This window comes from Lipotes vexillifer, unplaced genomic scaffold (assembly GCF_000442215.2).
Source record: "Lipotes vexillifer unplaced genomic scaffold, Lipotes_vexillifer_v1.1 scaffold884, whole genome shotgun sequence".
In the NCBI taxonomy this organism is placed as follows: Eukaryota; Metazoa; Chordata; class Mammalia; order Artiodactyla; family Lipotidae; genus Lipotes; species Lipotes vexillifer.
Genome location: NW_006789227.1, coordinates 770056 through 797804, shown reverse-complemented (window position 1 = coordinate 797804; position 27749 = coordinate 770056). Strand labels below are relative to the sequence as shown.

Genomic DNA, 27749 nt, shown 5'->3' with positions numbered 1-27749 from the left:
ATTTACCCATGAGCCACATGAGATTTCTTCAGGAGAGAACAGCTTCATTGGCCAGGAATTGAGTGTGGGCAGAGATTCACCTTTTGTGTTGGAAGACAGTGGAAGTGACCATCTGGCTTACATTCCAAGCCAAATGTTTATGCCACAGAAATTAACAACTAAATATGAAAAAGATCAGGATTCTGAAGAAATTGCAAGTCTCACTCCTGGTAAGGAAATGAAAAGTTATAGTGGTAATTTTAAAATAACTGGATCCTCATCTTTTAACACTAATAGAGAATCAAATAAATAAGGTGGGTATAAAAAGCAACTTTTTTCAAGTTCAAGATGGTGGCTACAACTGCAGCTTTTATTTGATCTGAAGATTTAAATGGTCACAGGTACCACTCTGGAAATCACTGATAAGTTCTAAGAAATGTCACTGATATGCTCACCAAACTTAAGATTTCTCTAGAAACCACAATTTAGGTTAGTGTGATGTAGAAGGAGGTACTATAGAGAATAACATAGCAAAGGAGGAACTTTTAAAAGTTGGCCTGACCAGTGCCCCAGAATTTGTGATTGCATGAGAAGGTGTAAGGTTTTTTCACTGGAAATAAAATAAACTACCCCACTGTATATACATTTTAATGGCAAAGCAGTATTGCTTTTTGTCAGGATTTAATAGTTTCAAACAAATCAGATCATAGAATTTTGGCTGTATTTTCATTTAAAAGGGTGGGAATTCTAAACAGACTATTCAGCTATTCCATCTATGTATCTAGAGTCTCCCAAAATGCTCATTTGGCCAGAATGCCAGCATTTAAAGCATTATTTCATAAGTATCATGTGTGATGTTAGAATATGCAAGTTTGAAAGAAAAGGCGGCCAATCTCATAATATTCATTCTTAGTAATTTCCTTGGATAAATACATGTTCTTTTCCTTGGGTTCAACACGGATGTCCCCATATTTCCCCCCATTTCTGAAATATACATGTTTGAATTTTGTCTTTAAAGCAGCTGAACTTTCCTTTATAGAAGCTAGACTTGAGAATTTAAGAGTCAATTAATCATTAGTTGAAAAATAAGACTTTTTTTTAGTAAAAGAAAAAGTAATGAAGTAAACCTGGCTGTATGTAGCTCCTTGGCATTAAGGCATTCAATGTGTGATTTCTTATTTAAAACAGGTTTTTATCATTATATAGACATAGCGTAAAGAAGAAAATACAAAATTTGTTCTTCTTAATGGATGCGGTTAATTTGGGGTATTCATTTTAACGATATGGGAATTACAACAGCCCTCAAGGCATAGGAATTTATTATGGTTTGGTTTTGGAAGAAAAAGAAAAGAAAAAGAGAAGTTATTTTGGCAGAGTTGAAATACCAAATTGTCATTTGTGATAGTATTCTTAGTGGTAAGCATTTTAAAGTCTAATAATTTAGAAGTGTGAAACTTTTCAAGAAAGACCGAATTAATTGGATATTTAAGGGAACAAAGGAGAAACTCATCTTTGCAGTCACCTTTAATGACCGTTGTTCAATAGTAATAGAAACACTTTTCATTTGGTTTTTCAGATATCTGGATATCAATATACTCATAACCAGTTTAAGGTCCAATTTGGCTGCAGAAATAATTGTTGCATGGCTCTATAGGAGTCAATTTGCTGTTACACCCACCACACCCAATTTCTCTTGCAGTGGATTGAAGTGTTGGGAGTTCTGTGGAGGATTATGTTGAGGTGATTGCCTGGTAACAGAGTCTCAGATCTAAGGATAATATATATTTTTTATCCTTTACAATAAATCTGAGTCTCAGATCATCAGTGTTGTCTAGGGACTTCATACTATTCCTTTCTTTATTTTTTTTTCTTTTTAAAATCATTGTTAGCTAGTTGTCAAAAGCCGCTGAGAACTTTCTGTATAATGTGCCATCCTCAAGAAGAGTAAATTGTAGTTCAGATATTTTATCCAGTCACTAAGAGATGAGCTTTGATACACGTTCCAGATGTATTTCACAAATAAAAAGATTGATAACTTCCATAAGAACTTCCACATGCTATGCTTATTACTCATTTATAATGTGATTCTTATGGCCAAGGGCTGATTTTTGTGCCCTTGAATGGAGAGTCCTGGAGAAGTCAAGAATCTTAACCATTTAAGAAATTTTTAGAGTTCCCAGCGTACTGTGGGCTGGCAATGAGTTGTGTATCACTCTCTTTCACAAGAAACACAACCACTATCGCTCTACCTAGCCCTCTCCCTTGCTTCTTCCTCCCTACTCCAGTTTCCAAGTTCATCCTTAATTGCATCACATTTCCTGGCCATCTCCACTCCTCACAGCAGCTCAAAGACAATTTGTATCAGGATCACCTGGAAGCCCTTCACAAGCATAGATTCCTAAGCCCTTCTCAGTACTACTGCTTCATATTTAGGGGTGTGAGTGGCCAGGAAAAAACCACAAGCTTTAAAACCACCATAGGTGATTTTTGTAGGTCCTCATTTTTCAGATCCACTATTCCAGTGATTCTCAAAAAGTGTGTCCCTAAACCAGCAGCATCAGCATCACCTGGGAACTCGTTAGAAATGCACTGATCCTGAACCTACTGAAGCAGAAACTGGAGGTGGGGCTCAGCCATCTGATTTCTAACAAGCAAAAAACCTGATCCAGGCTGAAGTTTAAGAACTACTGTGCATGCTGCCACTTTGGTGTGCTTCCAGATTTGCTCTGTGGTCTCAGCTAAAAGCAATTGAATAACTAGTATCACAGAACAGAATTCCGATTGTCAAAGGGATCCAGGTAAACTGGATTATAATTTTATTTTACTCATCCAAGAACACTGAACATTCATCCACCCATCTATTCATCCAACATCTATCTAACAAGACATTTTAAGGTCCAGATATGTAGGGGTTATCTAGAGATACTATTATGCATTTTGACCACACATCCACAATATAAAAATTCCTTGGAAAATTCAGTTGCTCTTAATTACTCACCAATGGAATACACATAGTTCTTTGGAATTATGTAATGAAAAATGGGTGGTTTAATTCTAATTAAATTGCAACTGTTGACCCAATGGTGAGCCTAGCACTTTCATCAAAGATGTTATGTTAACTAATACTTAAGATACAGTTAGTCTATTGTCAAGATTAGAGAGGGACAGGATAATTTTTAATGAATGTTAAATACCAACCCAAACTCAGCCTCAGGCACACTCATAGCTTTAAGCACTCCCTGGCCTTAGGATAATTTCAGCTGATGTTCTTTTCAATGAATTTTATTAAGAAATAAGAGGCAACACTTCCCTCTTCAAACTAGGCTGGAGTTGTGCTCAAGGGAATTTGCATGGATTTTGTTTTACATTTTTATTTTGCTAACTTTGATTGTGATCTACAATCAGTTTTGGTTTTTTAAGCCAATGTATCTTTTGATTTTGAATCAATCATAAGGTATTAGAGCTGGAAAGGTATTTAGTGATTAGCTTTTGCAAATTCACCTGGGGATGATTCCACCCTACTCTACCCTAGGAGACATATTGCAATGTCTGGAGACAGTTTTAGTTGTCATAACTGGAGGGCACTACTGGCATCTAGAGGCCACAGATGCTGCTAAACATCCTACAATGCACACTGGACATCCTCTCACAACAAAGAATTATCCGATCAGACTGTCAATAGTGAAAGAAACCCTGTTTTAGAAGAAACTTCAAGCCCCCAAGCAGGGAACTAAAAAAATTCAGTATAAGGACTCAAGATTTCTACACCCTGTCCACTGTTTCCCAGTACACCCTCAGGATTCTGCTAATTTTTTAAAAATTGTAAAAGTACTATCATACCACATAACATTTTAATACAGAGTCACAAATCACACAGTTTAGCAGGCTGAGCTATTTGTTGTGTGGAGTACAGTCTTTGGTTTTTCCACAGGCATATAGGTTTACATAGTTTTATTCAAATTCATATCCTGCTTTTCACATATGTTATACATTTTACATATTGCTGCAAGCTTCATACTGATTTTTTTGTGTTCTCATAATGTTACTTTCAATGAATGAATGTATTAACGTAGCTTGCTTCCAATTTTTGCTGTCACGTATTGAACTTGAAGACATATATCTTCTGCTACATTTAAATCTGTACTGGAATTAAATGCAGCAGAACTGGCTTCTGAGTCACCCAATGGAGCAGTCCCCCAGCTGAATGTCCTACTTTCATATCTGTACACATGCTAAAGAGGTCAGTGATAGAATTGGGATCATGTCTGAATTGTAATGGCATGTTTCATGAATGCTTTAGGAAATCCCAACCATCTGGATGCTCTTTGGGGGATAAACTCCTTTTCATTTTAATCTGTGGACTGAGGTTGTGACATTCACTTTTGCTTGAGAATTTATTGTATAGTTATTATACTTTGGGTGTCTTCCTTGAAGATATTGCATGCGGCAGAGCTAATGTGAACTGCGAGTTCAGGGGATGTGGATGATTTGACTTCATGGAGGCTGCTTCTGTAGGTCTCATGCAATCATTTGTTGCAATTACTAAAGCAATGTTCTATAGTGTTAGCAACACTTTTTTTCATGGGGACTCTTTGCTAATGGAATAAAACATAGATAGTTGAAGTGATAATTGGGTGATGGTGGTGGTGGCGATCGACAAAGCAGTGGCAGCCTTCATTGAGGGCTTCCTATAGGAAAGGACTCTGCCAAGCATTTACATGGATTTTCCCATGAATATCCATGCAGCAAATATGTATTTGACTCCTGTTCTGAATTAAGCCCCATGCTAGTCTTTTGGAGGGGTTAGAGAGATTTAAAAAAAAAAGAAAGATTCAGATAGAGGCCCTGTCTTCAAGGAGCTTGTAGTCTGATAATCAGAGTATACTCTGAGTAAAAAAAAAAGCTTAATACAAGTAAGAAAGTATTCAGTTTAATAAAAAGTGCAGGGAGATCAGCTTGGTGGTTTGTGACCACCTAGAGGGGTGGGATAGGGAGGGTGAGAGGGAGGGAGACGCAAGAGGGAAGAGATATGGGAACATATGTATATGTATAACTGATTCACTGTGTTATAAAGCAGAAACTAACACACCATTGTAAAGCAATTATACTCCAATAAAGATGTTAAAAATAAAGTGCAGGTGGAATGCTTTGGGGGCCAGTATTCATCTCAGCATTGTATTCACTGTCTCACTTGATGATCAAACAATGCATGAGAAATAATAGTAATCACAGAAGCTACCATTTATTTAGTGCAACTATGCGCCAGGCACTTTATATACATGATTTAACTTAATCCTTACCACGAAAATCTATTATTATTATTATAATGACTATTACATATTACAGATGAGGACACTGATGCGAAGGTTTAAGATCCTCAAGTAACATCACACAGCTTGTAAGTGGCAGAGCCAGGATTCAAATCCATGCCCATTTCCACAAAAATGTTAACTTAAAAATGTAGGCTGTGTTGTCTGGCAAGGGCATTGTCTGCATTTTCAAATGACAAAATATATCCAGCACCAAGTTTGACGATCATCATGTCATCAGTGGGAGAGTTATTTTTAAAACAATTTTGGTGGTACAATTCAATTTTTAAATTTTAATTTAATTATTTTTCTCTCATGCTTTTTTTATAAACCATACATGAATAAAGCCATAAATATTAATTCTTTTTTTCACATCTTTATTGGAGTATAATTGCCTTAAAATGTTGTGTTAGTTTCTGCTGTATAACAAAGTGAATCAGCTATATGGATACTTATAAACCCATATCCCCTCCCTCTTTCATCTCCCTCCCACCCTCCCTATCTCACCCCCCCTCCCGCCCCTCTAGGTGGTCACAAAGCACCGAGCTGATCTCCCTGTGCTATGCGGCTTCTTCCCACTAGCTATCTATTTTACATTTGGTAGTGTATATATGTCCATGCCACTCTCTCACTTCATCCCAGGTTACACTTCACCCTCCCTGTGTCCTCAAGTCTATTCTCTGCATCTGCATTTTTATTCCTGCCCTGCCCACCAGTTCATCAGAACCATTTATTTTTTTTTAAGATTCCATATATATATGTTAGCATATGGTATTTGTTTTACTCATTCTGATGTACTTCACTGTCTATGACAGACTCAAGATCCATCCACCTCATTACAAATTAACGCAATTTCATTTCTTTTCATGACTGAGTAATATTCCATTGTATATATGTGCTACATCTTTTTTTTTTTAACGTTTTTACTGGAGTATAATTGCTTTACAATGGAGTGTTAGTTTCTGCTTTATAACAAAGTGAATCTGTTATACATATATCCCCATATCTCTTCCCTCTTGCGTCTCCCTCCCTCCCACCCTCCCTATCCCACCCTTCTAGCTAGTCACAAAGCACCAAGCTGATCTCCCTGTGCTATGCAACTGCTTCCCACTAGCTATCTATTTTACATTTGGTAGTGTATATATGTCCATGCCACTCTCACTTTGTCACAGCTTACTCTTCCCCCTCCCTGTGTCTTCAAGTCCATTCTCTAGTAGGCCTGTGTCTTTATTCCTGTCATGCCCCTAGGTTCTTCATGACCAATTTTTCTTTCTTTCTTTTTTTTTTTTAGATTCCATACATATGTGTTAGCATATGGTATTTATTTTTCTCTTTCTGACTGACTTCACTCTGTATGAAAGACTCTAGGTCCATCCACCTCGCTACAAATAACTCAATTTCGTTTCTTTTTATGGCTGAGTAATATTCCATTGTATATATGTGCCACATCTTCTTTATCTATTTATCTGTTGATGGACACTTGGGTTGCTTCCATGTCCTGCCTGTTGTAACTAGTGCTGCAATGAACATTGTGGTACATGTCATTTTGAATTATGGTTTTCTCAGGGTATATGCCCAGTAGGGGGATTGCTGGGTCATATGGTAGTTCTATTTTTCGTTTCTTGAGGAACCTCCACACTGTTCTCCATACTGGCTGTCTCAATTTACATTCCCAGCAGCAGTGCAAGAGGTTTCCCTTTTCTCCACACCCTCTCCAGCATTTATTGTTTCTAGATTTTTTGATGATGGCCATTCTGTCGGGTGTGAGGTGATACCTCAATTGTGGTTTTGATTTGCATTTCTCTAGTGATTAGTGATGTCAAGCATCTTTTCATGTGCCTGTTAGCCATCTGTATGTCTTCTTAGGAGAAATGTCCATTTAGGTTTTCCACCCATTTTTGAATTGGGTTGTTTGTTTTTCTGATATTGAGCTGCATGAGCTGCTTATAGATTTTGGAGATTAATCCTTTGTTGGTTGCTTCATTTGCAAATGTTTTCTCCCCTTCTGATGGTTGTATTTTCATCTTGTTTATGGTTTCTTTTGCTCTGCAAAAGCTTTGAAGTTTCATTAGGTCCCATTTGTTTATTTTTGTTTTTATTTCCATTTCTCTAGGAGGTGGGTCAAAAAGCATCTTGCAGTGATTTATGCCATAGAGTGTTCTGCCTATGTTTTCCTCTAAGAGTTTTATATTGTCTGGCCTTACATTTAGGTCTTTAATCCATTTTGAGTTTATTTTTGTGTGTAGTGTTATGGAGTGTTCTAATTTCATTCTTTGACATGTAGCTATCCGGTTTTCCCAGCACCACTTATGGAAGAGACTGTCTTTTCTCCATTGTATATTCTTGCCTCCTCTGTCAAAAATAAGGTGACCATATGTGCGTGGGTTTATCTCTGGGCTTTCTATCCTGTTCCATTGATCTATATTTCTGTCTTTGTGCCAGTCTTGATTACTGTAGCTTTGTAGTATAGGAAGTCAGGGAGCCTGTTTCCTCCAGCTCCGTTTTTCTTTCTCAAGATTGCTTTGGGTATTTGGGGTCTTTTGCGTTTCCATAGAAATTGTGAAAATTTTTGTTCCAGTTCTGTGAAAAATGCGATTGGTAGTTTGATAGGGATTGCACTGAATCTGTAGATTGCTTTGGGTAGTATAGTCATTTTCACAATGTTGATTCTTCCAATCCAAGAACATGGTATATCTCTTCATCTGTTTGTATCATCTTTAATTTCTTTCATCAGTGTCATAATTTTCTGCATACAGGTCTTTTGTTTCCTTAGGTAGGTTTATTCCTAGGCATTTTATTCTTTTTGTTGAAATGGTAAATGGGAGTGTTTCCTTTCTTTTTCTGACTTTTCATCATTAATGTATAGAAATACAAGATATTTCTGTGCATTAATTTTGTATCCTGATATTTTACCAAATTCATTGATTAGCTCTAGGAACTTTCTGGTAGCATCTTTAGGATTCTCTATGTATAGTATCATGTCATCTGCAAACACTGACAGTTTTACTTCTTTTTCCGATTTGGATTCCATTTACTTCTTTTTCTTCTCTAATTACCATGGCTAAAACTTCCAAAGCTGTCTTGAATAATAGTGGTGAGGGTGGGCACCCTTGTCTTCTTCCTGATCTTAGTGGAAATGTTTTCAGTTTTTCACCATTGAGAATGATGTTGGCTGTGGGTTTGTCATATATGGCCTTTATTATGTTGAGGTAAGTTCCCACTATGCCTACTTTCTGGTGGGTTTTTATCATAAGTGGGTGTTGAATTTTGTCAAAAGCCTTTTCTGTATCTACTGAGATTATCATACGGTTCTTATCCTTCAATTTGGTAATATGGTATATCACATTGATTGATTTGCATATATTGAAGAATCCTTGCATTCCTGGAATAAACCCCACTTGATCATGGTGTATGATCCTTTTAGTGTGCTTTTGGATTCTGTTTGCTAGTATTTTGTTGAGGATGTTTGCATCTATGTTTGTCAGTGTAGTTTTCTTTCTTTGTGACATCTTTGTCTGGTTTTGTTATTAGGTTGATGGTGGCCTCGCAGAATGAGTTTGGGAGTGTTACTCCCTCTGCTATATTTTGGAAGAGTTTGAGAAGGATAGGCCTTAGTTCTTTTCTAAATGTTTCATAAAATTCACCTGTGAAGCCATCTGGTCCTAGGCTTTTGTTTGTTGGAAGATTCTTAATCTCAGTTTCAATTTCATTACTTGTGATTTGTCTGTTCATATTTTCTATTCCTTCCTGGTTCCATCTTGGTAGGTTGTACTTTCTATGAATTTGTCCATTTCTTCCAGGTGGTCCATTTTACTGGCATATAGTTGCTTGTGGTAGTCTCTCTGATCCTTTGTATTTCTGCAGTGTCAGTTGTTACATCTCCATTTTCATTTCTAATTCTGTTGATTTGAGTCCTCTCCATTTTTTTCTTGATGAGTCTGGCTAATGGCTTATCAAATTTGTTTATCTTCTCAAGGAACCACCTTTTAGTTTTATTAACTTTTGCTATTGTTTCCTTCATTTCTTTTTCATTTATTTCTGATCTGATCTTTATGATTTCTTCTGCCAACTTTATTTTTTTGTTGTTGTTGTCATTGTTCTTCTTCTTCTTTCTCTAATTGCCTTAGGTACAAAGTTAGGTTGTTTATTTGAGATGTTTCTTGTTTCTTGAGGTAGGATTGTATTGCTATAAACTTCCCTCTTAGAACTGCTTTTGCTGCATTCCATAGGTTTTGGATCATCATGTTTTCATTTTCATTTGTCTCTAGGTATTTTTTGATTTCCTCTTTGATTTCTTCAGTGATCACCTGGTTATTTAGTAGAATATTGTTTCCCCTCCAAGTGTTTGTATTTTTTACAGTTTTTTTACCTGTAATTGGTATCTAGTCTCATAATGTTGTTGTCAGAAAAGATATTTGATACAATTTCAATTTTCTTAAATTTACTGAGGCTTTATTTGTGACCCAAGATATGATCTATCCTGGAGAATGTTCCATGTGCACTTGAGAGGAAAGTGTATTCTGTTGTTTTGGGATGGAATGTCCTTTAAGTATCGATTAAGTCCACCTGGTCTACTGTGTCAGTTAAAGCTTGCGTTTCCTTATTTATTTTAATTTTGGATGATCTGTCCATTGGTGAAAGTGGGGTGTTAAATTCCCCTACTATTCTTGTGTTACTGTTGATTTCCCCTTTTATGGCTCTTAGCAGTTGCCTTATGTTGGGTGCATAAATATTTACAATTGTTATACCTTCTTCTGGAATTGATCCCTTGATCCTTATGTTTTGTCCTTCTTTGTCTCTTGTAATAGTCTTTATTTTAAAGTCTATTTTGTGTTATGTGAGAATTGCTACTCCAGCTTTCTTTTGATTTCCATTTTCATGGAATATCTTTTTCCATCCCCTCTTTTTCAATCTGCATGTGTCTCTGGGTCTGAAGTGGGTCTCTTGTAGACAGTATATATACGGCCCTTGTTTTTGTATCCATTCAGCCAGTCTATGTCTTTTGTTTTGGGCATTTAATCCATTTACATTTAAGGTAATTATTGATATATATGTTCCTATTACCATTTTCTTAATTTTTTTTTTTTGATTTTGTAGGTGTTTTCCTTCTCTTTTGTTTCCCACCTAGAGAACTTCCTTTAGCATTTGTGGTAGAGCTGGTTTGGTGATGCTGAATTCTCTTGCCTTTTGCTTGTCTGTAAAGGTTTTAATTTCTCTGTCAAATCTGAATGAGATACTTGCTGGGTAGAGTAATCTTTGTTGTAGGTTTTTCCCTTTCATCACTTTTAATATTTCCTGCCACTCCCTTCTGTCTTGCAGAATTTCTGCTGAAAGATCAGCTGTTACCTTTTTGGGGATTCCTTTGTGTGATATTTGTTGCTTTCCCTTGCTGCTTTTAGTATTTTTTCTTTGAGTTTAATTTTTGATAGTTTGATTAATATTACTATTTCTCATATTAGAGAAGTTTTCAACTATAATCTCTTCAAATATTTTCTTGGACCTTTTGTTTTTCTCTTCTTCTCTTGGGATTCCTATAATTCGAATGTTGGTGCATTTAATGTTGTCCCAGAGGTCTCTGAGACTGTCCTCAATTCTTTTCATTCTCTTTTCTTTATTCTGCTCTGTGGCAGTTGTTTCCACTCTTCTATCTTCCAGGTCACTTATCCATTCTTTTGCCTCAGTTATTCTCTTACTGATTCCTTCTAGAGGATGTTTAATTTCATTTATTGTGTTGTTCATCACTGTTTGCTCTTTAGTTCTTCTAAGTCTTTGTTAAAAGTTTCTTGTATTTTCTCCATTATATTTCTGAGATTTTGGATCATGTTTACTATCATTACTCTGAATTGTTTTTCAGGTAGACTGACTATTTCCTCTTCATTTGTTTGGTCTGGTGGGTTTTTACCTTCTTCTTCATCTGCTGCATATTTCTATGTGTTCTCATTTTGTTTAAGTTAATGTGTTTGGGGTTGCCTTTTCACAGGCTGCAGGTTCATAGTTCATGTTATTTTTGGTGTCTGCCCCCAGTGGTTGAGGTTGGTTCAGTGGCTTGGGGGGGGGGGGGGGGGGGGACTGGTACCTGTGTTCTGGTGGGTGGGGCTGGATCTTGTCCTTCTTGTGGGCAGGGCTGAATCCGGTGGTGTGTTTTGGGGTGTCTGTGAACTTAGTATGACTTTAGGCAGCCTCTCTGCTAATGGGTGGGTTTGTGTTCCTATCTTGCTAGTTGTTTGTCATGGGGTGTCTAGCACTGGAGCTTTCTGGACGTTGGGTGGAGCTGGGTCTTAGTGTTGAGACAGATGTCTGGGAGATCTCTCACTGATTAATATTACACGGGGCCAGGAGGGCTCTGGTGGACCAATATCCTGGATTCAGCTCTCCCACCTCAGAGGCCCAGGCCTGACACCTGGCTGGAGCACCAAGAGTCTGCCAGCCACATGGCTTGGAAGAAAAGGAAAAAAAAAGAAAAAGAAACAAAAAAAAACGAACAGATAGAACCTCCAAACTAATGGTAAAACAAATCTAAACAGACAAACTCACACAAAGAAACATGCACACACATACTCACAAAAAGAGAAGAAAAGAAAAAAGGAAAAGAACAACCAAACCAATAAACAAACATACCAGTGATAACAAGCACTAAAAACTAACCTAAGATAAACATGAAACCAAAAACAAATCAGACACAGAAAGCAAATCCCAAGTCTACAGTTGCTCCCAAAGTCCACTGTTTCAATTTTGGGAACATTCATTGTCTATTCAGTTATTCCACAGATGTAGTGTTTATCAATTTGATTGCAGGAATTTAATCTGCTGCTCCTGAGGCTGCACAGAGAAATTTCCCTTTCTCTTCTTTGTTTGCACAGCTTCTGGGGTTCAGCTTTGGTTTTGGCCCCACCTCAGCATGTAGGCCACCCTCAAGTGTCTGTTCCCCACCTAGACAGGAGGGGGTCAAAGCAGTGGCTGATTACGTCTCTTTTGCTCACTCAGGCCAGGGAGAGGGTGGGGCACCATAGCCATAATTGGAATGTGGGGCGAGCCTGCAGTGGCAGAGGCTGGCATGATATTGCAACAGCCTGAGGCACACCATGTGTTCTTCTGTGGAAATTGTCCCTGGCTCACAGATTCCTGGCAGTGGCGTGCTGCACAGGCTCCTGAGGGTGTGTGGTAGTGTGACCTGCGCTTGCATACAGGATTCTTGGTGACAGCAGCAGCAGCATTAGCAGTCCATGCCCATCTCTGGGGTCCAAGATGATAGCCGCAGCTCATGCCTGGCTCTGGAGCTCACTTAGGTCGTGCTCTGCCATCTATGGGCACACAGAACAGGAAGTCCCTCTCCTCACACACCCCAAAACAATGGTCTCTTGCCTATCCAGCAGCTCCAGACTTTTTCCTGGACTCCCTCCTGGATAGCTGTGGCACACTAGCCCCCTTCAGGCTGTGTTCACGCAGCCAACCTCAATCCTCTCCCTGGGGTCTGACCTCTGAAGCCTGAGCCTCAGCTCTCAGCCCCCACCTGCCCTGGCGGGTGAGCAGTCAAGCCTCTCAGGCTGGTGAGTGCTGGTCAGCACCAATCATCTGTGCAGCAATCTCTCCGCTTTGCCCCCTGCACCCCCGTTGCTGTGCTCTCCTCCGTGGCTCTGAAGCTTCCCCCCTGCCCACCCCCCATCTCTGCCAGTGAAGGGTCTTCCTAGTGTGTGGCAACTTTTCCTCCTCCACAGCTCCCTCCCAGAGGTACAGGTCCCATCCCTATTTATTTGTCTCTTTTTCTTCTTTTTTCTTTTGCCCTTCGGGTACGTGGGGATTTTCATGCTTTTTGTGAAGTCTGAGGTCTTCTGCCAGCATTCAGTAGGTGTTCTGTAGGAGTTGTTCCACATGTAGATGTATTTTTGATGTATTTGTGGGGAGAAAGGTTATCTCCACATCTTACTCTTCTGCCATATTGAAGGTCTCTTTAATTTAACTTTTAGAAATTCCTGCTTATAACTCATTTAGAGCACATAAGTCCAGAATAGATTGGCCTTATAAACTGCTTATAAACTCATCCAGTGGCCAGAGCAAAAACTAACACCATTAAAACCAAAATACCACTATTTACAATAGCCAAGACATGGAAACAACATAAATGTCCATCAACAGATAAATGGATAAAGATGTGATGTATATATACAATGGAATATTGCTCAGCCATAAAAAATAATGAAATAATGCCATTTGCAGCAACATGGATGGACCTAGAGATTATCATACTAAGTGAAATAAGTCAGACTGAGAAAGACCAATATTATATGATATCACATATATAGACTCTAAAATACAACACAAATGATATTATTTATGAAACAGAAACAGACTCACAGACATAGGTAACAAACCTATGGTTACCAAAGTGGGAGGAATAAATTAGTAGTTCATGATTAAAATATACACACTGCTATATGTAAAATAGATATACACCAAGGGCTTTCTGTATAGTACAAGGAACTACACTCAATATCTTGTAATAACCTATAATGGAAAAGAATCTAAAAATATATATATATATATATGTATAACTGAATCACTTTGCTGTACACCTGAAATTAACACAACACTGTAAATCAACTACATTTCAATAAAAATTTTAAGAAAAAAAATATCCATGTGGTCTGGGTATAAATAACTCCTAAGGCATGCATCACTTTTCTCAGTGTGCTGGTACCTTTCTGTAGATTTTTGTTTCAGAGTGTGACATAGATGGCAAGAGTGAGTCGTTTGGACCAAGTGCCACCTAGAAAAGTCTAGGCCAAGAAAGATATTTATTCTGTCTTTGGGGAAAATGATGAAGTCGATTTTAAACAATGACTGCTACTTGTTCAGGCAAGTGGTGGAGAGAGGAACGCATCTAACAAAACAAGAGACTGAAAAAATGTCTCTATTTCCCTTTGGCATAAAATCAATGACACACAGTCAGAGACACATAAGAGACCATAAGAGACTTGTGCCCCAGCATAGAGCTTGACCAGTGGCCTCACCAGACAGGCCTGGGTTGGCAGTGTGAAATGGAGAGGTGTGTAAGTCATTCCAACTCCTCTGCAGTTAAAGCATGCGTAAATGCAACAGAATGAGCTTGTACGCATGTCCATTGTGTTCCACTAATATCAGCTGACTTTGCATTTTTTGGAAATTCTGGTTTACAGAATATAGTATCATGGGTAGGATTTTCAGATATCTGAGACTTTTCTCAGTTTTTTTCCTTCTAAAAAATATATTTATAGAGTGATTAGGATATGCTAGGCACTGTGAAATTTTTATTTAATTCTCTCAAAAACCTTATAAGGTTATAGTTTATTATAACAATTTTATAATTTTTTAGAAAATGTAACAGAGGCATGGGAGAGACTCAGAATCACAGAGCTAACAAATGGTGTAGACTCGCCTCAAACTCCTAAGGTTCTGCTCATAACCACTGTTCCATAATGCCTAGAGAAGAAAATACTGCAAATTTTATTTAACTGCCTACTTTTGGAAGAAAACTTTCTTTAGTAGCTTCAATCACTAAGAATAGCATTGACTGAGAGCATTGTTCTTCAAACCAGGTCCTGGGCCTTTGGCAAGGTAGCTAATGTGTCCCTTAATGTATCTGTTCCACCCTCAAATCTGATGAGCAGTTCTTCTGAAGGTGTTACACAGAGCTGGGTGCAAATCCTGCTTCTACCACTTACAGGCTGTCTTTTCTTGACCAAGTCATTTGCCCCCTCCAAGCCTCAGCTTGCTCATCTGTAAAATGGGCACAATGATAATTTCATCCTTATAGTGCTGTGTGGAATATTAAATGAGAGGAGATAGGCATGGAGCTTAGCACAAGACCTGAAACATCCTGGATGCTCAATTCAATACTGAGAAAATTGAAAAAGAAAGCATTGCCAGACTCATAGGAAGTCTTATAAAAAAGGTTAACTTGAAAAATATCTGCTGCAGTCCTTGTGGACAGAAATGTACATATAAAGTAGCCACATTTGTCCATGTAGCTTGTCTATAGAGAACACATGGCTAATTTTGGCCCTTGTACAAATTCCAAGGCAGACCATAAGATAACTCATGCATATCTTGAGATTTCTCACAAATACCATAGCTCCACAGCATATGCAATCCCAGTCCAGATGGCTCAATCTCCCTCAATTCCCTTTCCACCTCCGCTTCTCCCAAAAGTTACTGGAGCACATCTGGCCCTGTGGCTTAAATCTCAGCCGAAATTAGGCTAATCCCTGGGAGCACTTCCCTGGAAATCCAGCTGCATCCCTCATTCCTTTCAAGTCATAACAAGTGAGCAAGCCCTTCCTCCTCTGCCATTCTGAGGAAATTCTCCCACAGAGTTGGAGATAAGAATTTGGCATGGTGACATTTCCAGAAAATACACAGCATTGCTCTGAGCTGTGGGTAAACTTTATCCACACTTCTGCCAGATTTTCTTGAAGGAAAATGTTTTTAAAGGCCCAATCTTTCCTAATAAGATAATTTAGACTCAAAGCAGAATAATCATAGGTGATTATTTAGTGTTTGACTGAATTTTAAAGTTTAGCATTTAACTTCTTTGATTCTCATGCTAATCCTGTAATAGGTAGAGAACCTATTTTTAGAGATTTTAGAGGTAAAATATACCTCTTTAGAAAATAGTTCTGCTGGGTACTTTGGAAAAGGATTGAGATTTTGCTCATTTATAAAGAGAAAACTGGAAAAAAAGAGTACTATTTCTGGTGTGGGAAATGTATGAAAAAATATTCTACTAACATGGTAAGTCAACCCTTCCTCTTATTTTAATGAAGTATAGCTTATTTACAATATTATATTAGTTTCAATTGTACAACAGAGTGGTTCAATATTTTTATAGATTATATTTCATTTAAAGTTATTATAAAATATTTGCTATATTCCCTGTGCTGTACAATCTATCCTTGTAGCTTATTTACTTTATACATAGTAGTTTGTACCTCTTAATACCCTACCTCTATCTTGCCCCTTCCCCCTTCCCTCTCTTCACTGGTAACCACTGGTTTGTTCTCTGTATCTGTGAGTTTGTTTCATTACATTCATTTATTTGTTTTATTTTGTAGATTCCACATAAAAGTAAAAACATACAATATTTGTCTTTGTATGACTTATTTCACTAAGCATGGTATCCTCCATGTTCATCTATGTTGTTGAAAATGGCAAAATTTCATTCTTTTTTATGGCTGAATAATATTTCATTGTGTGTGTGTGTGTGTGTGTGTGTGTGTGTGTGTGTGTATAATGTCTTCTTTATCCATTCCTCAGATGGTGGACACTTAAGTTGCTTTCATATCTTGGCTATTGTAAATAATGCTGCTATGAACATTGGGCCAGTGGCCTCACCAGACAGGCCTGGGTTGGCAGTGTGAAATGGAGAGGTGTGTACAAAATCTCATGTATCATACAAAATCGAATGTATCTTTTCAAATTAGTGTCTTCATTTTCCTCAGATACATACCCAGGAGTGGGATTGCTGGATCATATGGTAGTTCTGTTTCTAGTTCTTTTGTGTGTGGAACCTCCATATCGTTTTCCATAGTGGCTGCACCAGTTTACATTCCCACCAACAGTGTAGGAGGGTTCTCTTTTCTTCACATCCTCACCAGCATTTGTTATTTGTGACTTTTTGATGATGGCTATTATGAGAGGTGTGAAGTGATATCTCACTGTGGTTTTGATCTGTATTTCTCTGATGATTAGCAATGTTGATCATCTTTTCATGTGCCTGTTGGCCATCTGTATGTCTTCTTTGTAAAAAGGTCTCTTCAGGTCTTCTGCTCTTTTTTTGATTGGGTTGTTTTTTTTAATAACAAGTTCTATGAGCCCTTTATATATGTTGAATATTAACCTCTTATCAGTCATATCATTTGCAAATATTTTCTCCCATTCAGTAAGTTGTATTTTTGTTTTGTCGATGGTTTCCTTTGCTGTGCAAAAGCTTTTAAGTTTCATTAGGTCCCATTTCTTTATTTTTGCTTTCTTTTTTCTTTGCCTTAGGAGCCAGATCCAAAAAAATTATTGTTACAATTTATGTCAAAGAGTGTTTTGCCTATGTTCTCTTGTAGGAATTTTTTGATTTCTGTCTTACATTGAAGTGTTTAATCCATTTTGAGTTTATTTTAGTATATGGTATGAGGAAATTTTCTAATTTCATTGCTTTACATGTAGTTGTCCAGTTTTCCCAGTACCACTTATTGAAGAGGCTCTTTTCTCCATTGTATATTCTTGCCTCCTCTGTTGTAGATTAATTAACCATAAGTATGTGGGCTTATTTCTGGGCTCTCTATTCTGTTCCATTGATCTATGTGTCTGTTTTTGTGCCAGTACCTTGCTGTTTTGATTATTGTAGATTTGTAGTATAGTCTGAAGTCTGGGATGGTGGTATCTCCAGCTTTGTCCTTTTTTCCTCAATATTGCTTTGGCTCTTCAGGATCTTTTGTGGTTTCACATGAATTTTAGGATTATTTGTTCTAGTTTTGTGAAACATGTCATAGATATTTTGGTAAAGATTGCATTAAATCCATAGATTGCTTTGAATAGTGTGGACATTTTAACAATATTAATTCTTCTAATCCACGAACATGGGCTATCTTTCCATTTATTTGTATCATCTTTAATTTCCTTCATTCAACAATGTTTTATCGTTTTCAAGGTATAGGTGTTTCACCTCCATGGTTAAGTTTATTCCTAGGTATTTTATTCTTTTTGATGTGATTTTAAACAGGATTGTTTCTTGCTTTCTCTTTCTGGTAGTTCATTATTACTGTAAAGAAAAGCAACAGATTTCTGTGTATTAATCTTGTATCATTCAACTTTACTGAATTCATTTATTAGTTCTAATGGTTTTTTGGTGGAGACTTTAGAGTTTTCCATATATAGTATATTGTCATCTACAGACTGAGACAATTTTACATCTTTCCTTCCAATTTGGATGCCTTTTATTTCTTTTTCTTGTCTGATTACTGTCACTAGGATTTCCAATACTATGTTAAATAGAAGTGGCAAGAGTGGGTATCCTTGTCTTGTTTCCTGAATTTAGAGTAAAACCTTTCAGCTTTTCATCGTTGCATATGATGTTAGCTGTGGGTTTGTCATAAATGACCTTTATTATGTTAAGAAATGTTTCCTGCATATCCACATTTTTTGCTTTGTTTTGTTTTGTTTGCTTTTAATTTATTTTTTTAAATTGAAGTATAGTTGATTTACAGGTGTAGATCAAACTGATTCATGTGTGTGTGTGTGTGTGTGTGTTGTATACATATATATAGATTTTTTCAGATTCTTTTCCCATATAGGTTATTACAAAATATTGATAGTTCCCTGTGCTATAAAGTTTTTATCATGAGTGTATGTTCAATTTTGTCAAATGCTTTTTCTGCATCTATTGAGGTGATCATGTGATTTTTGTCCTTCCTGTTGTTAATGTGGTGTATCACACTGATTGATTTGTGAATATTGAGCCATTGTTGCATCCCTGGCATAAATCCTACTTGATCATGGTGTATGATCCTTTTTATATATTGTTGAATTAGGTTTGCTACTATTTTATTGAGGATTTTTGCATGTATATTCATCAGAGATATTGGCCTGTAATTCTCTTTTTTTCTTAGTGTCTTTTTCTGGCTTTGGTATCAGGGTAATTTTGGCCTCCTGGAATGAATTTGGGAGTGTTCCCTTCTCTTCAATTTTTTGGAATAGTTTGAGAAGGATAGGTATTAGCACTTTGTTGTATGTTTGGTAGAATTCCCCCATGAACCTGATCAGTTCTGATATTTGTTTGCTGGGAGCTTTTTGATTACTAATTCAATTTTACTACTACTGACCACTCTGTTCAGACTGTCTATTTTTTTCTGATTCTGTCTTGGAAGATTGTATGTTTCTAGAAATTTATCTATTTCTTCTAGGTTGTCTAATTTGTTGACATGTAACTGTTTTTTTTTCTTTAATTTTTATTGGAGTATAGTTGATTTACAATGTTGTGTTACTTTCTTCTGTACAGCAAAGTGAATCAGTTATACATATACATATATCCACTCTTTTTTTAGATTCTTTTTCCATATAGGTCATTTCAGAGTATTGAGTAGAGTTCCCTGTGTGATATAGTAGGTCTTTATTAGTTATCTATTTTATATATAGTAGTATGTATGACATGTAACTATTGATTTTAGAATCTCATAATGTTTTGTATCTCTGTGATATCAGTTGTAATTTCTCTTTTTTCATTTCTACCCCTTCTTCTTCTACCAGAACATTTATGAAATACTTTTCCTTATGTTTTAACAAAGTGTGTTGATTGGCCTTTTTTAAAAAGCCAAAATGGAGATCCTGGTGGCAGAGCAGGTAATGATTAGTAAATTCCGGGATTGTAAACTCAAAAGGAAAGAAATGTCCATTTAACTAATCTTCACACATCCTGATACACTATTGTCAAGAACTCTAGAAGAGGTTTTGGCAGTATTTTAGGGCTAAAGTATATTATATAGCATCCATTGCATAGACAAATATATTTATGATTTTGTCTGCACTTCCAGTTTTATATTTGGCAGTTAAGAATCTTGATATTTATCAAAAATTCTAAGAATTTGAAACTAGGTTCTTGGTGGAGAAATGGAGGTGCATAGATTTCAAACAGCTCATGAAATGTAACATCCTGTTCAACAACTATGAATGTACTGATAAAGGAAAAGTCTGGTACGTTAATGACCAGTTCTTAGTCCTTTGTAAGAAGGGAGAAAACATAGGAATATCTCAAACAAGATGGTTAGTTCTCATGTATTAGAAATACCCAAGGTGAAGTAACAGGAACTGGATTTACCTACCAATTGAATAACCGAAAGAAAAACAATATATATATATATGAAATGGAACAACAATTGTCAGGACACTGGACTTCAGAAAATAAAATGATCCCTGAGAGATGAGAAACCAATGAGATGAACCCTATGATTTCTCCTGCTTACTGCCAAGAGAGAGTTTCCAGGCCATGGTTGAGGAAGGGGAATTCAGGTGGAACCCAGTGCACTCCTTGAGATGAGGAAACAGTGCTGAGACTTCAGGGAGACCAAGGTGGTAAGAATTCACAGGACAGAACACCAGAGAGGAGAGAGCTGTGCAGAGAGAAACCCAGAGCTCTGCAGAGGATGCCTCTTCATCATTCATCAGAGTGCTGATAGCACGAGCATTGAGGAAATGACCCGAGCATGGGGGAACATTCTTCTGAAAGGATTAGAGGATAATGCTCACAGGGCCAGGGATAGTGCCTGTTACCACCAGCGAGACTGGAAAAACTCATAATTCATAGAGTACTGGGAAGAAAATTCAGGAAGATCTTACTTCAGTAGTGGGGAATAAGTAGCCTTAAATTAAGTACCACTCTGGACATACCTAACAAATCATAACAGCAAGACCCAAAAAGATCAAACCATTTTCATGTAAGTTGACTGCCTCCCAAAACAAATCATATGGATATTTATAAGAATATAAAACTATTTCATATCCAACAAGGCAAATTTCATAATGTCTGGCATAAAAAACAGAAAGAACCCATCATCAAATGCGCAATAACTGAAAACCAAATCAGAACTGACAAAGATATTAGAATTAACAAAGAAATTAAAACAGTTATTGTAACTATACTCCATATGTTAAAAAGTTAAGTAGAGACATGGAAAATGTAAAGAAAAATTAAATAGAATTTGTGGATATGAAAGCTACAGTGCCTAGGATGAACAATACACTGGGTGGGATTAATGGGAAATTAGATTTGGTAAAAACAAAGACTAGTGATCTTGAGGATATAGCCATAGAAATTATCCAAAATAAAGCTCAAGGGCAATAAAGGCTTAAAAAAAAAAAAAAAAAAATCCCATCTCAAGTTACAATATGAAAGGTGGGTTTCAATACCTCTCGCAATAACTGACAAAAGAATAGACAGAAAATCAGCAGGAATATCATAGGCCTGAACAACAGTATCAGTTAATTTGACCTAATTAATATTAATAGAACACTGCACACAAAATAGCAAATGCACATTCTTTTCAAGTACATGCGAAACATTTACCAAGATAGACCATACTGTAGATCATAAAACAATTCTCAAAATTTGAAAGGTTTCAAATCATTCCAAATATATCCTCTGACCAAAACAGAATTAAGTTGAAATCAATAGTAAGAAGATCTTTGAAAAATCCCCAAGTATTTGGAAACTAAATAAAGCACTTCTAAATAATACATGGTCAAAAAAAAAAGCAAAGTGGATATTAGCAAGTATTTTGAAATGAATGAAAATAAAATCACAATATACTAGAATTTGTAAGATTCCTCTAAAGCAGTACTTAGGATGTCATTCATAGCATTAAATGCCTATACTGATAAAGAAGAAAGGTTTCAAATCAGTAACCTCAACTTTCATCTTAAGAAATTAGAAAAAGAACAAGTTAAACCTAAGGTAAGGAGAAGAAAGGAAGTAATAAAATTAAAGCAGAACTCAATGAAATAGAAAAGAGAAAATCAATAAGACCAGAAGTGTTTTTTTGATAAGATCAATTAAATTGATAAACCCATAGTCAAACTCACCAGTAAAAAAGAGAAAACACAAATTACCAATATCAGGAATGAGAGAGGAGAAATATTCTACAGATGTTAAAAGGATAATCAGGGAATATTATAAGCAGTTTTTGCCTATAAGTTAGACATTTTAGGTGAAATAGGCAAATTAGTTGCAATGCATGAATTACCAAGCCTCACTCAAGGAGAAGTAACCTAAATATTCCTAAACCTATTAAAGAAATTGAATTTATAGTTCAAAACTTTCCATAAAGAAAACTCCAAGCCCAGATGACTTCACTGGTGACTTCAACAAAACTTTTAAGGAAGAAATAATACCAATTCTGCATAAACTCTTCCAGAATATTAAATAGGAAGGAATGCTTCCAAACTCACTCTTTGAGGCCAAAACCAGACAAATACATTACAAGAAAAAGAACCTACAGACCAACATTCCTCATGAACATAAATGCAAAAATTCTAAACAAAATGTTAGCAAATCAAATCCAACAATATTAGCTTGATGTGGCAATCATTATACAAGGTATACTTATATCAAAACATTGTACATTTTATTATTAATTTTTTAATTCAATTTTTAAAATTTTTTATTGAAATATAGTTGATTCACAATGTTGTGTTAGCTTCAGGTGTACATCAAAGTAATTCAGTTATACATACATATATATGTATATCTATATATTCTTTTAAAAATCCTTTTCTAGTATAGGTTATTACAAGATATTGAGTATAGTTCCCTGTGCTATACAGTAGGCCTTGTTGGTTATCTATTTTACATATAGTAGTGCATATATGTTAATCCCAAACTCCTAATTTATCCCTCCCCCCTCCCTTTCCCCTTTGGTAACCATAAGTTTCTTTTCTGTGTCTGTGAGTCTATTTCTGTTTTTGTAAATAAGTTCATTTGTATCATTTTTTTAGATTCCACATATAAGCAATATCATATGATGTTTGTCTTTCTCTGGCTGACTTACTTCACTAAGTATGATCATCTCTAGATCCATCCATGTTGCTGCAAGTGGCATTATTTTATTCTTTTTTTATGGCTGAGTACTGTTCTATTGTGTACATATACCACATCTTCTTTATCCATCCATCTGTCAATGGACACTTAGGTTGCTTCCATGTCTTGGTTACTGTAAATAGTGCTGCTATGAACATTGGGGTGCATGTATCCTTTTGAATTATAGTTTTCTCCAGATATATGCCCAGGAGTAGGATCACTGGATCATATGGTATTTCTATGTTTAGTTTTTTAAAGAACTTCCATACTGTTCTCCATAATGGCTGCACCCATTTACATTCCCACTGACAATGTAGGAGGGTTCCTTTTTCTCCACACCCTCTCTAGCACTTCTTATTTGTATACTTTTTGATGAACGTCGTACACTTTAAATATATACAAATTTTATTTGTCAGAAGAAAATCCTACAATAGATAAAAAAAGATAATGTGGAGTTGACCCCAGGAATGCAGAGATCATTGAGCATTCAGAAGTCATCTGATAGTATTTGCCTTGTTAATAACATTATCCGTGGTGTTGTTTTTCTGCATTCTATTTAAACATTAAACTTTTGTGGCATTTATACAGGTTAATCAATTCATTTGTGAGTGTGGTTGCTGTGAGGATTAAATAAAGTAATAGATGCAAAGCATGAATAATGGGCCAAGCACAATTGGACAGTAATAAGTTTTTGCCAGTTAGGAATCTACTTCTTGCTTGATTAGGTTCACAAATATACTTCTTTCATAGAAAAAAAAGAACAATGACCATGTCCTCCTGTCTTTCTGATCTGGCATTTCCTGTTGTGACCTCACCAACCAGCCATCGTCCCCATGATTGTAGACATGGTTTCATGAGCCTTTGGAGCAGAGCCACTTGAAGTGCTGGCCTCCAACAAGATAAGAAGGTAGCATCAGAGTGTAACTGGGGCACTGTTTCCTTCCTTGAGAAGGTCTTGATACAAAAAATAAATAAATAAAATAAAATCAGATGAAATAATTTGTGTGCTTAGTGATGTAGTTGACATATCATGATGCAGGTTTCTTATCTTGTCATGGGCCAATAAGCTGTTTGCGGACTGGTACTTTGAGTACCAAGGTCTTAGAGTATGTCATGTCTTACACAGAATTTGGATTCTAAAGTCAGCATTTATACTACTTCTCATGACATCATACTATGGTGCATATTTTAAGCATGTATATAAAGATGTCATCAATAAATGTGACTTTGACATATTTACTTTTCTCTTGGGGTCATTACATATAATGAAATCTCATGCAGTATGTACTCCAAATTTTGTAATCATATGGCGTGCACTCAAAATCGCTGTATGTTTTTCACCTTGCATACGAAAATAGCTGGAGGATCCATCAATCCTTTGACAAAGATCAGAGATGGGGTAGCAAATAGGTTTCTTCACATGTGAGAATACCTGTCAAGTGGCAATGGCTCTCCACATACTGTGTAGAGATGTACTTAGAGAATGCATCTAGGAACAAGTACTGATATTGATTAGTAACGTATGCCATGGGTGTGGGAATGAAGTATGACAACACCTCATGCTGTGTATTGCCATTCTTGGCTAGAATTTCAAGGTTTCCCTTCTACTAAAAGTAGTGACTTGAGTTATTCTATTGCAGGACAAGAAAGCCATGGCAGAAAAGAAGAACCAGGTCTTACTTATGAACTCAGAGATGCCTCTCTTCAAGAATATTACATGGATGTGGCTTTTCTCATAGATGCTTCCCAAAGAATAGGAAATGATGAGTTTAAGGAAGTGAAAGATTTTATCACCTCAGTGATTGATTACTTTCACTTGGCCCCAGATCCACTGATCTCCATCTTGGGAGACAGAGTGGCAGTCCTGACCTACTCTCCTCCAGGCTATATGCCCAACACAGAAGAAAGCCCCATCTACCTAGAATTTGATTTGGTTACTTATAACAATATACACCAAATGAAACATCATCTCCAAGACTCCCTTCAACAGCTCAATGGAGATGTTTTTATTGGCCATGCCCTACAGTGGACAATTGACAATGTCTTTGTAGGAACCCCCAACCTGAGGAAAAACAAAGTTATCTTTGTTATATCTGCTGGTGAAACCAACCCTTTAGACAGGGGAGTCTTAAGAAATGTATCTCTGAGAGCCAAGTGTCAGGGCTACTCCATATTTGTGTTTTCCTTTGGTCCTCTACACAATGACAAGGAATTAGAAGAATTAGCCAGCCACCCACTGGATCATCACTTAGTCCAGCTTGGTCGAACCCACAAACCAGATTTGAACTATATCGTCAAATTTGTCAAGCCATTTGTTCATTCAGTCAGACGTAAGTCATTAAAGTTTTTCTCTTCTGTTGCTTTTCCAATAGATACCTGTTTGCACAATCCACCAGTTGACTTAGTAACATGATTCTCACTTCAGCCAAGAGTGGTGGAGTCTAGGTGTGAGTAAGAGGCAATGAGAAAACCACAGAGAAAATCCCAGGTCCTAGTGACCTTGAGCTCTGCTGTCCCACTGTCAGTGTTTTTGCCAGAAAGTGAAAAGTGTCTTTTAACCCAAATCTGTGTTTACTATGTGCCAAATTTTTTAAAGGATTGTATCATTTAATCCTCAGGACAGTCCTCTAAGGAAAGTAGTAGTATCCCCATTTTACAAGTGAGAAAACTGAGGTTCACAGACATTAAATCAACTGCTCAAAATCTGACAGTTAATAGTTGGCAAATTCTAGACTCAATCCTATGCATTCTGACCCCAGAGCTGTGCTCCTATCCATTAAATGATACATCAATTACTAAAGCTTTAATAAAGTATTACAGTGGTATCACTGTAATAAATAATACCCCACTGCCACCACCCTCCACCCACTCCAAGGACTTCTGTTTCATCTTGTCACTGTAAATCAACTTTGCTTCTGACTTGAATTCTTAAGAGCCATGGGGACAAATCTCTTCTAGAATCTCTGTCTCAGACAGCTGGCTCAGGCACAGCCAGGCAAGGGGTTTAAGGGAGTCTTTTCACAGTAGGCATTTGAGAGAGGCTGCCCAGTCTCTGTCCATGTGCTGTAACTCCAGACATGATTATAGTCGCAAACCTAAGAACTTGTAGCATCAAGCAAGTCCGGGCCTGTGCCAGGAATTAGGAGTGTGACAGAGGCCACCCTGAATGGTTGTCTTTAGCTCCTGCAAGTTTAATGGGGAATCAGAGAGATGCAGATTTTCTGGCACTCATAAAGCCCAGGGCTCATGGAACTGTCAGCATCTTGGCACTCAGGATTTATATTTAGTGGCAAGCTTGTCACTTGCAAAAAACAATGATGCCTTCTTCCAACCTCAAGATAAATAGGACAGACAATTTCAATAGTCAATACTGTCTTATAGAAATATCTTGCTTTTAGAGTGAGAGAACCAGATGTTATTAAGAGATATCTTTGAATTATATTGCAAGCCTGTGACACACAGAGCATGAGAATTTTTGACTCAATCACTGCTGTATCTCACTGACTTTGCCAACAAGGTATTGCAAAGTCAGAAGGTGCATATTTTGCTGAGTCCCTTATAAAATTAACTTGCTCTTGGAAACACCTCCAACCACAGGAAAAGATGAACTGACTTTGGGTGATAGAATGTGGAAGGGTAAAATTTAGACTAACCACCCACTCTCTCTCCAGGTGCCATCAACAAATATCCCCCTGCAGATATGAGACCCAAATGTGTTAACATCACCTCTCCCAACCCAGAGAATGGTGGCACAGAAAACATTGTATTGTGAGTTGACAAATTCACAATTTGGGTAATACTACCACTGGAAACAGTCCTTAAGAAAATAATTTGAAAGAAATGGCATTTTAGTTTTCAGGATGCAAGTTTGGTTGTGGGGTGTATGGGTGTGTATGTGGGGGGGGGTGTTTTAAATGTTCCTGATTTGTGACAACACCACAGATCTGGTGTTAATAGTACATAGAATATGATCCATATTCGAAAGAAGCATGTTTCCAGTTTTGTAGCTTTTATGAAAAAAGAGACCCCTATTAATGCCTTATTAGTAACTATATAATATCATTCAAATATTGGGTACTGTTAAAACAGAAAACATATAATATCAAAGGTAGGGTGTAATAGCTTTAGAGCAGAAGAAAAAGATGAAAAAGAAAAACTCACAAAGCAGCAACAAAAACGTTTGCTGTTTCAAAAACAGAACCCATATGGAGACTGGCAGGAAGAATTCGTTTAAGTTTGATTTTGCAAAGTCTAACCCTAAGTACTCAGTAAAAATTCAGTGATGAAAGTAATATTGGTTTGGAGCCCTAAACCATGGACACAAATGTCTAATTTCCCTTTGGAATTAAAAAGTTGCCCCTCAGTCAAATTTCATCCACAAACTGCATTTGGACTATTCCAATAACATGCATAAAATTGATTTCTGTTACATTATCTATCTATATCTACACTGAATCCTGAAAGGGACTTGGTTAACATATTTTTCATCATTTTTCTCTGTCACTTCAGCCTTCTTCCTGAGGTATATGAAATAGAGATGGAGAACATCTCCATCTCTATTTGGGTGAGCTCAAATAGAGGGCTCACCCAGTGAGCCTTTGGGTGAATTAGATTCCCAGCAGCAGCATTTCTTTGAATTAGGGAACGGTCAGAGTAACAGTTCTGGGACCACCACTGATTTGATCCAGAGGTTATACATGCTCTTTTCAACTTTTCTGATGATGAACAGGGAAGAGGCACATTCAGAAGAAATTACAGCTCCAGCAAATGTCAGACGAGATGAAAAATGTAACCTGAGTGCATTAGAGTTGACAACTTTGAAATACCCTTGTTTGTTTGGATTTTCCCTGGTAGAAGATGAGCAATGA

The 27749-nt window shown here is 36.9% G+C and overlaps 1 protein-coding gene across 1 annotated transcript; it reads left to right on the top strand.

Annotated features, from left to right (window-relative positions):
• COL6A5 (collagen type VI alpha 5 chain) lies at positions 1 to 27749 on the top strand (the record flags this gene model as incomplete). Its single annotated transcript, XM_007462425.1, has 5 exons — positions 1 to 209; positions 24522 to 25211; positions 26553 to 26649; positions 27391 to 27445; positions 27477 to 27749. Coding segments are annotated over 5 exons (1324 nt in total), but the record flags the coding sequence as incomplete, so codon positions are not given.